This window comes from Tinamus guttatus, unplaced genomic scaffold (genome assembly GCF_059628265.1).
Source record: "Tinamus guttatus ecotype Peru unplaced genomic scaffold, ASM5962826v1 Tinamus_guttatus_pri_ptg000489l, whole genome shotgun sequence".
In the NCBI taxonomy this organism is placed as follows: Eukaryota; Metazoa; Chordata; class Aves; order Tinamiformes; family Tinamidae; genus Tinamus; species Tinamus guttatus.
This window is the reverse complement of record NW_028289023.1, coordinates 2521138-2536047: the sequence shown is the minus strand read 5'-3', so window position 1 is coordinate 2536047 and position 14910 is coordinate 2521138. Positions and strand designations below refer to the sequence as shown.

Sequence of the window (14910 nt, the reverse complement as noted above, 5' to 3'; positions counted from 1 at the left end):
ATTTCATGTCAGTTTTGGTCATTAAACACCCTAATTTAACCACAAACGTTGCAGGAAGCTAATTCAACCGGTCAATTTTTTTATTGTTCAAGTGACTGATTTGGCCCAGGAAAGGGTCCGGTAATCATCAGCCCTGTACAGGAGAGAAAACACACTTGGTTGGAGTTGGGGGAAGCAGGAAGGGAAGAAAGAGACACTGCTCATTTGGCAGTGGCAAGTTATGTTTGAGCAGATGACCATGAGCTTGCAGCCTGATTTTACTTTCACTTAACATTTTATGGAGCTGCTCTTACTCTTAGGTCAGCGTAGTCGAAGTTATCATGCAGTCTTTTAGAAGACTGTACAACAGGATGGTGTTTTAAAAAAATCCTGAAGTAAAACTCTTCCTTTTCAAAAAGGAGTTGACATGAACAAAAATCATGACCTTTTTTACCCTCCCCACACTGTTAAAGCCTATGCAAGTGGTTGTTTTAATTTCCATATCAGTCTTGGACTTTAGACGTGATCTGTTGTTTTAGATCAGATCTGTGGTAATGGCTGTGGTAGATAAGCGGAATGAGTATTGACTGAGCAGTCTCGTTTAACTATCCAAACTAGCTGAAACAAAAATATAGAAAACAAGTCGGAGTATAAACTGGATTTTAAAATTCTTTGTTTTAATAGGGGATGCTGGTAGAACAGGTAAGGAACCTTTTCTGACTTTCTTCTGGCATTTTCACTTTTTAAAATCATTCCAATCTGCTAACTCCACAATATGCTACACTTCAAAGGATATTCTTTGAACATTCAATTTCCAGCTGTTTTTAAATTATTATCCAGAGAAAATCCTCTAATCTGGAGTCACAACTGAAAATCATACCCAGAATGGTCAGAGAGGAAGGTGGTCAAAACCTGGTCAAAACCTTATACCCTTTGTATAAATTTGGAAGGGTGATACTATCAATTCTGCTGCATGGTTTTCCTTTAAGAGAACTTCAGTCATGTTTGGGATCTTTCTCTTTCCTTCCTTCCTATTGCTGTTTGCCACCTCTTCTCCTTACTTGCAGAATGTGTAATTGGACCTCTGTTGGTACCTTCAGAGCGTGTTTCAGCTCTAGCCTCAATATTCCTTCCCCGCTCCCACCCCTTATCATCCAAAGATCGGTCTGACTACAGAAGTTCCCATGGGAAGGAGTGGACAGTGGAAGCTTAATTCCTCACCCAGGTGAAGTCTGTTGTTGTGCATATGGCAAGAGATGGGCCGGCTATGTGTAAGGCAGAGCAGGAAGCCTGGCTGAACGGAGTCGACATCGCTTCGCATGCAGACAAGGGGGCTGAGCAGCCCAGCTGCTCTGCACTAGCATCTGTTAACCTACAAGTGTTAGTGGACATGAAGTCTAAGCCTTAGCAAGATGTTGTTTTTGCCATTTTTGTTTGTGCTGCGTCTCACGAATGCACTCAGGCAAGTTCTGCTTGTGAGCATTAGTGCAGCTTGGAGAGGAGAGCAACATCAGACCTGGTCTGTAAGACCTGATCAGTGCAGAGGCAGGACGTGCAGGCTCAGGCCTGGCTAGCAGTTTGTGTGGCATCAGGGTTGATCAGTCTGGACAGAACTCGCTCAGAATTTAGGCAGAGTTTACCTCTTTTTGGTTTCTCTAAAGATAGGGTAGATAAGCATAGTCCTTATCTAGGCCCAACTGAGGCTGGTTTCTTACTGTTCTTTTGGACCTTAAACTTAAGGAGAGGGGATAAAAATCCCTTTTCTTACCTTTCATTTATCACCTTTAGTTATTTCAGCTTGCTTAAGGAAGAATCTCATTCACCTATTTGCCCTAAATCCTTTATCATCTCTGTGTGCCCCTTTAAAGCTAGTTTCAGGGAACCTACTGACCTAAAAATACAGATTCCTTCTGTGCAGGGTCGTTGTCTTGGAGGATATGATGGCTGCTGCCAAAATTCACAGCATTTTCATGTATTTATTTGTTCAAGATGCAGAGCCTTCTAAGAGTTCTCTTAAGTGGAAACCATGGCAGAGGGAAGGCAGGTCGAGAGGTCTTCTGCTTGCCTTGTTGGTGAGGCTCAGTGAGCTGGCACTGTGAGGGAGACTCATTGGTGAGATCTCTCTCTGGGAGATGGCTCTGCTCGAAACCTTGTGGGAAGATGTTGATGGGCTGTGGCTCTGCAGGCCACCTCTTCTGTGGGCTGGACTCTGCCAGGCATCCAGACTTTGACAGTATCTTTCGAGAGATCTACGTGTGACTAAATAAACAAAATACCAGTAGGCATTTTTGTTTACATTATCTACTAGCTCGCCACTCTCCGTGTTTGAGGGTGAATTGCCTCTGTTTTTCTTAGGAATCTTTGCCTTGGCCAACCCTTAAGGAAATGACTTGACCTCAGTAGCTGCTAAAACAGTGCTGCTCAGTGTTCCCTGGCATTCCCCTTTATACAGAGAGGCAGCGAGTGCACAAAAGATTGGCCAGATTTTTGATGCTGTTGATTTCTGAAACTCTGCACAGTTCTTGGATTATCTCAGTCCATTCTGCTCCTCAGCTTCCTTCTCCTGGATGGTGTGGGATTTTGCTGTTTCACCCACTGTAACGTTACTCACCCTCTCTTGTTAGTAGAATATTTATAGATATAAATTCAAACACTCTCCTGTTGACCATCTTTTCAGGCCTTTGTAGGAGTAACAGGTCAGGGAAACAAATCTTGACCATTGATGAGTATGATTAAACCTGCATCCATGACTCCAGGCTAGAGGATGACCCGTGTTGCTGTGGCTAGAGTCAGGTAGAGAGGAATGGATACAGTGGGTAATAATCTGCTTGTTGATGGGCGTGCAGTCCACAGTGATCTACACCTGCCTAGGAAGGTGGCAAAACAAACTTTTCGAGTACTTTCTGGTTGGCTTATTTTGTTTATGGGAATCAAATGAGAAAATACGTGCCTGCTTTTCCCATCCTGTAAATTTTGAATGCAGCTATTTCTAGTTTCAGGAGAACCTCTCTGTTGTGGTCATTGATCAAAGTGGGCAGGTCTCCTTCTGCAGTGGCTGTGCCAGATGTTTCCTTTCTGTCAGGATGTACATTATATTTTGAGGCCTGCCCGTAGTTCTGAGCAGTCAGAAAGCTCAGAAGTGCTCCCACTGTCAGCTGCTTTCTTCGGTGCTTCCTTGTCTGGGCACTTAGTTATTTAGCTACCCTAGTTTGGGAAGGAAAAAGTGATCTTTATTGCATATGCCAGCCTGGTAACAGCACTACCATGTGATATCATAAATAGCACATGCTGGCATAACAATTCAAAAAGTAAACAGCATGCCAAATATTGTCAAAATTGTTACATACATCTCCTGGAAACTGAATGTTAGTTGGTTTAATTGTCTGTAAAAACATCTTTTTTAAGTAGTGTATTTTTTTTTTTTTGAAAAATGATATGGGTTTTTAAAAAAGATTCTATCATCATTTTCTTTTCTTTATTAGATCGTGGAGGGAATGAAGAAGAATAAATGGAGTATTGAGAATATTGCCTTTGGATCTGGTGGAGCTTTGCTGCAGAAACTAACTCGAGATCTCTTGAACTGTTCCTTCAAATGCAGTTATGTGGTGACCAACGGTCTTGGGGTACGTCCTCTACTGCTTCTACCACCATGTTTTCAACAGAAGGCTCCCTGCTTGAAAAGCTGTTTTACGTTTCCTGTTACATTACCACCATCTGCATAAAGTACAGCAGCCCCACCAAGCTCACTCCTTTTATAAGACATTCTTCTGATTTTTAGGTAAATGTCTTCAAGGATCCCGTAGCCGATCCAAACAAAAGATCAAAGAAAGGCCGACTGTCTTTGCACAGGACACCTGCTGGAGACTACGTAACCCTTGAAGAAGGCAAGGGAGATCTTGAAGAGTATGGGCAGGTATGAATTTTCAAGACTTATCAAATCACTTTCCATGCAAAACTAGCCTGAGAAGAAGCCGGTTGTAACAATTTTAGAATTTTGTTTTAGTGTGTTGAGTGTCTTTCTGTATTAAGAGCATTTGAAGCCTTTGGTGGTGGTTGTTATTAGGTCTTGGTATCCAGAGCACATATTTTCTATATATATAACTCACTACATAACTCAGTTTGCTTTCTGTCTTTAATATTTCAGAGAGCTTCCAATTTTACACTATCGCATTTTTAGAGCTCCCCTTCTTCCATACACATCTTCTTGTTATCCTAAACATGCCTTTGTGTACCAGAAAACTCGAGAAAAACTTCAAGGCTGTAAAGACAGAAGTGCAGTTCTAGAATTTGAATATTTTCAAAGTAACATATATATCTAGCATATATATGTGCATCCATTCATAAGCATATATATATGTTTATGATACACACCTGTAAATTTTATATATGGGCAGTAAATGGTGGAAAATCTCTCGAAAGAAATCAAGATCATGAAAAAAAAAATTAATTTTGCAAAGCTTTTCTTTTAAGTTTTCTTCATCTGTCAAAACATGAAGGAAATTTTCTATACTGGGATATTAGGGTCATATATGTGGTTTTGGTCCCCCTGAGAACAGCAGAAGGGCAGATGGAAGGGGCACTTGTGTGAACCTCTTTTCCTAAACCACAGATCCTTGCAGTCACTAACCAAGCACAGCTTGGTGTCTGGTACTGGTTTCAACTTCTCTGTCCAGTGCTGGCCTTTGCTCTTTCAGTGTGCTGTTTGTGAGCCCTCTTTAGGGCTCTGTTTTACAGAACATACATATGCAAAGGAGGTTGCAAAGAAAGCTTTTTTTATAGTTGCTGTGGAGGAAATAAATATTTTATCTGAGGCTCTGTAATTTAACTGCATTTAAAATTGGCTGAAGTGAACATCCTTTCTTACCAACTGCTCTAGCAGGGTATATTTAGTTTATATGTCCTTGCCTTTCACTTTGGGCATTTTACTTTGGGGACTATTTGGTATAAAATTTGTATCTATGTACAGGACGGCTTAAATTCTTTTCTGTCTAACTGTTAGCTAAAGGTACACGCTGAAACTGAAAAGGTCAAGTACCTTAACAGCCTGAGGCTCTATTCTTGACACATTTGATTTGGGTGTTTGCTTTTAAGTTTGTGCAACCTGTGTAACCTGTTGTTTGTTCATTTTGCTAATCTCCTTGCTAAAAGAGTGGTATTTCTTGCAGGATCTCCTTCATACAGTGTTTAAGAATGGGAAGGTAACAAAGTCGTATTCATTTGATGAAGTAAGACAAAATGCCAGGCTGAAGAACAGTGAACTCGAAACGGCGTCTCACTAAGTTTCATTCCATGTCTGTGTATGTGTGTGTAACAAGTATGTACTGCATAATGGGTTTATTGTACAGATTTGTGTGTTTGTGTTTTATGACATTGTAGCCAAATTATTTGTTGGTTTATGGACATACTGCCCTATCTTTTGCCAGTCTTTAGAGAAGATGAAATCAGGAAATGGTACTTACAGTGAAAAACATATTTAATGCTAAAGTGTGCTTTTTAGGGCCATTTGCCAGTAGTGATTCAATCTGGTATTGATCTTTTCACAAATAAGACAGAGCTGAGAAACTTTTTTATATATAACAGAATATCACAAAATGGATTTACATAAAATTATCATGATTGCTTTATGTTTATATTTAACTTGTATTTTTGTACAAACAAGATTGTGTAAAATATATTTAAAGTTTCAATAATTAAGTCTTTCCAACTTTTCATGATTTTTATGAGCACAGACTTTCAAGAAAATATTTGGTGTGGGGGGGAATCCATTGCCTTTTGTCCATCAATCAGCAAATAAAACATGGCCTTAAAGTTTGTTGTGACATTGTACCATTTGAAGAAAGAAATCAGGACTCGTATCTCCTTTAGGATCCCATAGACTTGCTGACCTCACCGTATCTTGTAGTTGTCTGTATTAGTAAATCTACATTAAAGAAAGTTGCTGTTCTTACTAGAAGATTTAGGTACTACAGACCTTACTGGCACAGTTAGGGATGTAAATGGAATGCCAAATTTGAAAGGATTCTCTACTGCAACTTAACTTGCCAAGTCTGTTCTACTTGGCATATGCACCTCAATATTTTAAGAGTAAAGTTTTTAAGAGATCTCCTCTTCCACTATAGAATATATGTGTAAAATACTGAAATATGGAAGCGGTGTATTTTAAAGTAATTACACTTCTGGGTTTATTTTTCATATACTGTAAGTGACATGACTTTAAAGCAAAATACTGGACTGGGTAGTGCACTTTTTTACTTTTTTGTATTTTTTTCATTGATTTGCCTTTTGTCAGACTGGATGTTAAATTGTACAAATGTTTAACTATTTTTGTTAACAACTTTAATAAAACTTTATGCTAGCCAAACTCCTACATGAATGGCAGACCTGTTTCCCCTTCTCCCCCCATTTACTGGGGGTGAGGAGGGGCTTTTTTGTTGCAGAGGATAACTGTAAAAGAATATGTATGAGAGAGGCTTTTGAACTGTCTGCACTTGATTGTATTTGCTCTCTGCAAATTAGAATTTCTCAACTGGAGCAATTTCTAGAATTGCTCGATTAGAATATCTGCTGGAAAACAAAACTGTCAAGGATTTTATGTGAGAAGCTCTGTAGTAATAGGCTCTGAGAAGCTTGATAGTACTGTAGGATGGCTCTTACTACAAAAGGAATACCTCCCTTAACAAAAATCAACAGTAAAATCAAATGGCTTCTGTATTATGTCGATGATCAACCGTCAGTCTTTGACCTACTGTACTGATGTTGCAATTAACAAATGCCAATTAGCAAATGATTTTACAGGAAAAAATGTGAGGGGTCTTTTAGAATCATTTAAGTCTACAAAACTGTATAAAACGTGCTTTTAAAGGAAGATTGAAAAGCCATACTTCATTGTTCTTATTCTGTCACCAAAAAGGGCCACATCAAAGCACTCATAGTATTTCCAGGGTTTGTGGTTAAGACACTTATGCCCAGTCTCAATAGTTCTTGTTAATAAAAATTTGTTTTCCACTCTTAGTGTATGTGATTATAGATTTAAGTGATGTATTGTTTCAAAAATAGTGCTTTAGTAAACTAAATACTGACCTTTCACACTGAAGAACTGCCTTCCCTTTGCTGTAAATTATACTGTTTGTACTTGGTTAGGAAAGGCCAAATAAATCCAGACATAGGATCAGTAGCTGGTAAATAGTACAGAGCCTATTTCACTCCTCCACATGTGTACTAGGGAATTTTATGATGTATGGTTTAAAAAAAATAAAAGTAAATGCTGCTTTCATTCTGTACCAATAAAAATTTTGATAACTATTGACTACCCATAATTGATATTTTTGTACTTGAGAACTAGGGATATGCTGTGGAAGCACTGTTTTCTTGTGTACCATGCAATACATGAATAATTGTTCAGTATTGTCTAGAATTTAGCTTATTAGTTGGAGGCTTAGAGGAAATTCTCTACTCGTGCATGTCACCTTCAGAAAGTAGTCACGTCACTCATTTTAATAAATGTTAGTGTCTTTTTTTAAAAAGAAAAAACACCTGGTGCTATTCAGATCTGAATACATGTCTTTCTGTTTGGCAGTTTGACATTCTAGGCATCAACAAATTGATAGAACTTATTGCAGTGCTTGAACCATATAATATCCTAATTCTTCCACGTGAAAGCAAACAGCATGTCTCAGTTTGCTTTAAACTGCTAGATTTGTAGCCATTGATGTTTTAATTATCCCCATTTCATAATATAACAGAGTATTTGTATTTAAAAATAGGAATTGGGAGTTTTGTGTTAATACTCTTATTTGTAACTAGTATTTAGCATAAGAAATGGATTTTGTAAAACTATTTTTTTTCCTGAGATGCATGATTATGAAAAGATGCTTTTTATGGTACCTGGAGAGATTAGAGAGAATAGAAGAGTACTTGCTCTTCGGTTTGCCAAAAAAATCAAAACAAAGTTTAAACAGTTTTTCCGATGAGTTTTTACATTCCTCTCCAACCTGTTCAGTGAAGAATAAATATTCCTCACTTAAATCCTCTGTTAAAGTAATTTCATGTACTTGGCATCGAATACCAGTATGTAAAACACATGGAAATAAAGTTTAGTTCTGGCAGTGCAAATAAGAGCCATCTGACTGTGTCTGAAAGTTGGGATTTGGGCATCAGCTTTGGGTCTTGTGCTCCCCGTTGCCCGAGGGAGGCCGGAGCTCTGCTCCGCACGCGAGCGGCTCCGGAGGACACAGGAACCTTTTCTTGTTTTTGCAGGATAAGAACACATCTCTACATCAGCATCTCACATGCACTTAAAATGAAGTATCTCTAATTGAACTTGACATAGAGCCACTGAAAGAAACCCAGCGACTGTTCTTTTATTTATATTTCATATAATCATTCATCAAGCAATTATTTGTTTATTTAGTTTTGACCTCCTTCAAAGCTGATAAAAGTGCTTGAAAGCCACCTAATTAAAGACGATGTAGCCTTCAGATCACTTCAGTCCCTGTCTTGCGTCCCTCTGGACAGGGTTTTCATAATTGGAAGAAAATATGCTTTTAATTCCTGCTTAACCTCAAATTGCAGGATGTTACTTACAAACACAAGCAAATGCACCTAGTGCAAAGATGGTCACCTGCAGCCGTAGGTTACTGCTCCTTTCAGCTCATGCTGTGACGTCTAAAGGGTCTCTGTAGCCCATCCCAATTAAAATTGGGATATGTCATCTTTATGTCATCTTTATGTCATCTCTACAAAGAGCAAATGTCGTGCAAGTGTTTGAGGCTGTTTCCTCCTCCTTTCTAAGCTAATAAAAGCACCCAGCTGCAAATCTCCAGGTTTTTCTCACTATCGCCAGTCCTTTGGAAAGTAAAAAGTGATTACAAACGTTGAACGTCCTTTCATGGGCCCCCAGATCATGGCACAAAATGGTCTGTAGGGGACTGAAACCTCAGGCTGCGCAGAGCAAGGCAAGGATCTAACCACCGTGTGTCCCCCGCTGTCTCTTCTCTAATTCTACTGTACGGGTAAAATCCTGTCTGTGCAGAGTTACTCTGCAGAGTCTGTAGATGGACCTGAGCAGGGGGGTGATGCCTGCCTGGAAATATGTCCTTTCGCTTATCTGAGCCTTAAAGTCACGGCTTTTAAGCCTAGATGTCGTGTTCATTTTTCCTCTTGTACTCATAGTGCAACTGATCTTAATAATAATTTGAAAACATCTTTTATGATAGGTACCTAAAGATCTCAGATACTTTTGCTTATCATAGCTCACAGTAAGGGAAGAAAAGCACTTAGCAATAGCGCACTGCCAAAGAGTATTTTGCTCCAGCACAATATTTTGTTGAAAGATACTCTGATTTTTGTTGTGAGACCTTCCAGAGCGGCTCATGGGAAAGGAGTCAGTAGGATTTTTCTCAAGTCACATATTTTGTTTGCTATAATTCCCTTACTGATGTTTATCTGAATGCTTATAACATTTTTTGGAATAGAATTTTTAGAATTTAAAGTTCATGGGGGAGTTTCCTGAAATCAGAAATGTTGACCTCTATTTTTCTGGAGCAGAGAGGTCTCTTAAGGAGACATCACTCATTGTGCCTCTGGCAATATTTTTTTTCACCTGCTAAAACTCTCCTGAGTAGAAGGGCAAGTTTATTACCAGTCTATGTTAGAGACAAAAATCAGAAAATTTAGATTGCATCTAAATCCATTAAGATCATTAGATCATTTGATCTCTAGATCATTAGATATAGGCAAGCATGCTGTAATTTGCCAGTTCTATAACCATTGTGTTGTCTTGTGTTTCATAGTACTGGCCCGTGGGATTTGAAGATCTTGTTCATGAACAACTTAGTTGTTCTTTTTGTGCTTCAGTCAAGTAAATATTACATTGCATATAGCAAGACAATTGTAATTTATTGAAAATTAATTCAATATTTTCCATAATTGCAACATCTGAGAAGCTCAAAAGAATGGATAAAGAATGCTTGGAAGGATCTAAGGGATGGATGTTTTCACTTCATCCTCACCAGTTTAGGTTATTAATGCAGATATTGAAAGCTGTAGCTATTGGAAGTTTGGAAATGGGCCTATTTTATCATGTCTAAGTATTCATATAACTAAAATATTAATAAAAATGATACATTTTCATGTTGGGTGAATCACATGGACTTGGGATCTTATGTGTGTTCCAACATTTATCTTCTAAGGAAAAGTGAGCAATATCAGTATCAAACTTCCTTCCCTTTCCCCACAAAAGAGAAAAGAAAAGATTAATTTCTCAGAGCGTTTCCTCAGCTTTGTGTTTCTAAAATAAAAAGGGTAGTGTATTCTTCCCTTCAGATGGGCATATTCTGAAGGTTGTTACCTGAAGCCATATTCTGAAGGTTGTTTCCATATTCTGAAGGTTGTTACCTTAGTTTCGGGGTAAGGAATGGCTGCTCATTGCAGGATGTCGCCGAAGAGTGATTTACCCTGGCAGCTTCACAGGATAATCTGTGCGCTAGAAAGCTTTGGGTCGCGTTGAGCCTGTAAGTCACACAAAGGTCAGAGCATTGCAACTGGTGTCCCCTTGTCAAGGCTGCTGCCCCGTGACTTCTGCCCCAGCCGAGCAGTCCAGGTCTCTGCTACAAGGTGCTGTGCGCGCTGCGGCTGTTCACCCGAACCAGGGGGTGCAGCAGCGACCCGGTGACGAGGCAGGGGCTCTTCGCGTGTCCCACACTAACCTTCATCCAGGTTTCAAGGGTGCAGGGACTTGTTAAACCTAATGGTTGTGATGAATTTCGTTAAAGCTACTGTTGTGTGTTTTTGCAGCCTCACCTGCAGCACTGCTGCTTGAAGACCATTCCCTGCTTTTACTGCAGCTATAAATCTCCACAAGATAAAGAGTAAGATTTCACCTCTGTGCAAGGTTTTGCAATCTTTGCACCTTCAGACTAAAGCAAATAAATTAACACAGTAAAACCAAGAGTTTTCCCTTCTGTGTCCTCAGTTGTGCTCATGGAAATGTTAATGGACATGTAAGTCTAGGAAAATACAAGAAAATAAAATTATAAAATTATATTAACTTCTTTATATTGAAACCAAATTGCATTTACAGTCTTTCTAGTAAATAATAAAACTGAGCTGATTTCTCTAGCATTTTAAACTGGTTGTTGGGGATGTTTTTGCCTCAGCAGTCTCACTCAGGTAGTGCATCCTTTGCACACAGATCCAATCCCATCAAAGACGCTGCTCAGGCACAAACAAGAGCAAAACACACTGAATTATACAGGGAGAGCAACACAAAACTTATGGCCTCTGAGAAAGTGCCACCCTTCTGCTTGATTTTATATATTAAATGCATGTGTCCTGCTTCCATCTTGAACCCAATAAGAAAAAATGTCATTTGGGCATGATTTTAAGCAGGTCAAACTGAGCTCCAGTTGTGCTTAGAGCCACGAAGCCTCTGGGGCTGTTGTGCAATAAGAAAGCGTGTGCATGTTCAATCCCTGACCTATCTTTCACAGCCCATGCTGAGTTTTGCAAGGCCAGGAGTTTCAATAGTTTCTTCCCTGCTACATGTTCCTACCCAAAGGCATTTTGAGATGAAACCCTGTATGGTTATTGAACATGTGGTGTGCAGTAAACCAGCAGGGTAAGAGGGTGTGACTTTACAGGTTGTGAAATGCTTATAAATAATTTTATTTCTATTGTGCAAGTCAGTCAATTAGCCACGAGTGCTGTCACTGAGGTGACTGTTATAAAACTGCAGTAGAGGCGAGTGTATCAAGATACATGTTGTGTTATGGCTGCTGACGGTTCTTTTCCAACTGACTGTCCACCAGTGTCATAAAACACTGAGCTTGCAAAGTGCCTCTCCGACCAAGCAACTACATGTAATTCTTCTAAAATCGTTTTTATAAATCTTTACATCAAAATGGGAAAGACTGATGCAAGATATTCTAATGCCTTGCTATCTGATCCTGTATGTGTTACAGACCGTCATGTTTCGTGCAGACGTGTCTATAGGGAATTCCATGTGTTCTAGTCCTCGGGCAACGACACCAACACGTGCAGAGACACAGACCTCAGAAGCCAAGAGCCTGCCAAAGCTCCAGACCTGCAGTGCCTCACACAGTGGTACCTTCTCTTCCACCACTACAACTACCCATGGACTTTCCTTCTCTGAATTTGTTCAGCCTCCCTTAAGCCCATGTAAAGTTTTAGCACCCATAACAAACCATGGCAGCAATGCAGCCTGATTACACATTGGCTTATGAGCTAGTTGCTTGCATTTGTGTTGACCTTGCCACCTGCCAGCTTCTTGTGCCCTCCATTTCTTCCTTGGAAAAAGGAGAGAATGTGTTTCTCTGTTTCCAAGCCATTCATGTGTATACGGATCTGTATCATATCCTCGCTCTAAGCAGAAGATTCCTAGCTCTGGAGACTCCCTGTATGGAAGTTCTTCCACGCTTCTGATCACTCTAATTTTTTTCTAATCCAAGTCTTTGTGATGAGATGAGGGGAAGAGAAATGTCTTCAGCATTCAAGATGCAAGCAAACTATGGCTTATTCAGTAGCCTAATGCTCTCTGTTCTCTGTTCTTTTCCTAACATTTGATTTGCTTGGTTGGATATTTTTGTTTGTGTGGAGTTTTTGGGGGGTTTTTTGTTTGTTTGTTCTTGCTTACTGCCATTGAGAACTGTCTTTTGTAACCCCAAGATTTTGTTTGTAAGTGGTTGTAGATGATTCATAACTTCACACATCATTTTATATGTGAGGTTAGGGTTATGTGTTTATACTGAATTTCATCTGCCATTTTAACTTGTAGTCATGCAAATGTGTTTCATAAGGTCCTTTTGCAATTCCTTAAGACCAGCTCTCATCTTTACATCCTGAGTAACTTAGCATCTCCAGTAAATTCTGTCACCTATTTACTTATCCATTTCTGTATTGTTTAATGAGTATATTGAGCAGAATCCATTCCAGCACAGATCACTAAGAAACTCCACTCGTGTCTATGAAAACTGAACATTTTTCCTACTCTATGCTTCCTATCTTCTAAAAAGTCAGCCAAGGTCTTCCCCCCTCATCTCCTGGCTGCTTAGTTTCCATAAAGATATTTAATAAGTAACCTTGTTGAGAGGTTTTGAGAAACTAGGCTGTATTAACCAGACTCCATTGCCCCCACACCTGCTGATTCCATCAAAGATCCGTGGTCTGTTAAAAAATGATTTCATCTTCCCAAAGTCTTGCTGAATCTTCCCCAAAATACTAGGTTCAATTACTACCACTGCTATTGCAAAGTTAAGTTTGTCCAACTTCAGATTTCAGTCTCTGAGTGTTTTTAGGCCCTTGTCAGCAAGATTAAAGCTCTTTCGAAAATTTGGGAAAAATTTCTCTCAAGAAGACCCATGGAATTTTTGAACTGGCTCTTTGCTTTTTTTCTCTTTTTGCTCTATTGGAATAAAATTCTGAATGGAGAATGACACGGTGCTAACAGGACTCTGCAGTTTTATTCATACGATGATGATCATCTGTTCACCCCAGGACAAGAGAAATGGCTGTGCATAAGGACAGACTTATCCTGAGTTTAGTGATGTTTCTCAGGAAGTCACAAGGGACCAGCTTTGCTCACCAGCCTTTGCACAAGTAAATAGATCTCTACGAGAAGCAGAGATCATCTCGGTTGTGCAGTGTTCCTCCTTTGACCCTGAAAAGTTTGTTATTCAACACAAATCTCTGACTAGACTAAAAGTACTTCAGAAATTGAGGCCAGAAAATGCAGATAGGTCTATTTTTTACTCTGTTTAAATATTTGCCTTATGCTATCTAAGTAAATTTGTTTTAGACCCCAACACAGTTCTTGTGGACATGTGATGTCCTCAGGAAACTGATGTATAAACCTGGTCATACACCTGTGGAATCTGTGCTGGGCATGAAGTGACCAGAAGCAATTGATCTTTTATGTATAGTGACTATATTTGTATGACCGCATATATGTGTGCATGCATACATGTGTGCATGTGTATATTCTACATATAGCTTATATATATGCTATATATGGAAGGAAATCCCCATAAAGACTACATTCTAATAGTGATCTGTCATGGTCTATGATCTTTCATAAATCTTGTGCACAGAGACCAGAGCCTTGCTGTATTTCTGCCCTTTAACTTCATTTTCTATGTGAAAGGGCTCCATAATCAGCTACTACCTGAGTGGCAGCTTACGTGGAGGTGACTGTTTATGACTTCTCCTGATCTATGAGTTACTGCTTGCCAAGACAGCCTGCAGCTCTAACCTGTGCGTGTGCCTCTGTTTTGCAAGCTGGTATTTAGCTGCCTTCCAGTGGATGACATGGGACTATGACCAGGCAAGCCAGGTTTGCCTGACAGTAACGTGTCTTTCCCTTGTCCTCTGCAGACTTGTTCTGTCATTGTCTAGTTCACTGATAAGCGAACCAATTTGTGGCCAAAAAAGAAAACAAACAAACAATGAAAAGAGCACTCTTTCGGGGCCCCTGTTAAAAGTGGCCATGCTTACTGATGTCTCCTAGATTTTGAGATCTGTGAAAGAACCAATGTTTAGTTCCTGTTAATTCCATATTGCATAAGTTTTTAAAACAAAACACAATGCTGGAGAAACTAATATTACGTTTGTAACTGTAACTAACATTACTCAACAGACCTGTGATGCCATCACTGAAACAACTGCTTTCAGACCTGCACTTCTTTAATTCACTGTGGACCTGGTAGCCAGTGCAGCCGTGCGAGCTGTGAGGATATAGGTGCTCCCTCCTCCTTTTGGCTTTGAGCAGGAAATGTTGCCAGGCAAATAGTGGCTTCTCCTGCAACTCTCATTGCCCAAGGAAATGTCTTCAGGGGAGGAATGTGCTGGGGCTGTGGCTAGAGGAAACCCTGTACCCGGATGAGAAGTGGGAGCTGAGTTTTACTAGGGAAAGGCACA

The 14910-nt window shown here is 39.6% G+C and overlaps 1 protein-coding gene across 1 annotated transcript in view; it reads left to right on the top strand.

Annotated features, from left to right (window-relative positions):
• Positions 1-8094, top strand: part of NAMPT (nicotinamide phosphoribosyltransferase) — a 28104-nt gene extending 20010 nt beyond the window's left edge. Inside the window, exons 9-11 of the mRNA XM_088533197.1 lie at positions 3462-3602; positions 3758-3892; positions 5145-8094. Coding sequence (XP_088389323.1) covers positions 3462-3602; positions 3758-3892; positions 5145-5258 — 390 coding nt within the window. The 3' untranslated portion in view covers positions 5259-8094. The remainder of the gene's footprint in view (positions 1-3461; positions 3603-3757; positions 3893-5144) is intronic.
• The last annotated feature ends 6816 nt before the right edge of the window (positions 8095-14910 follow it).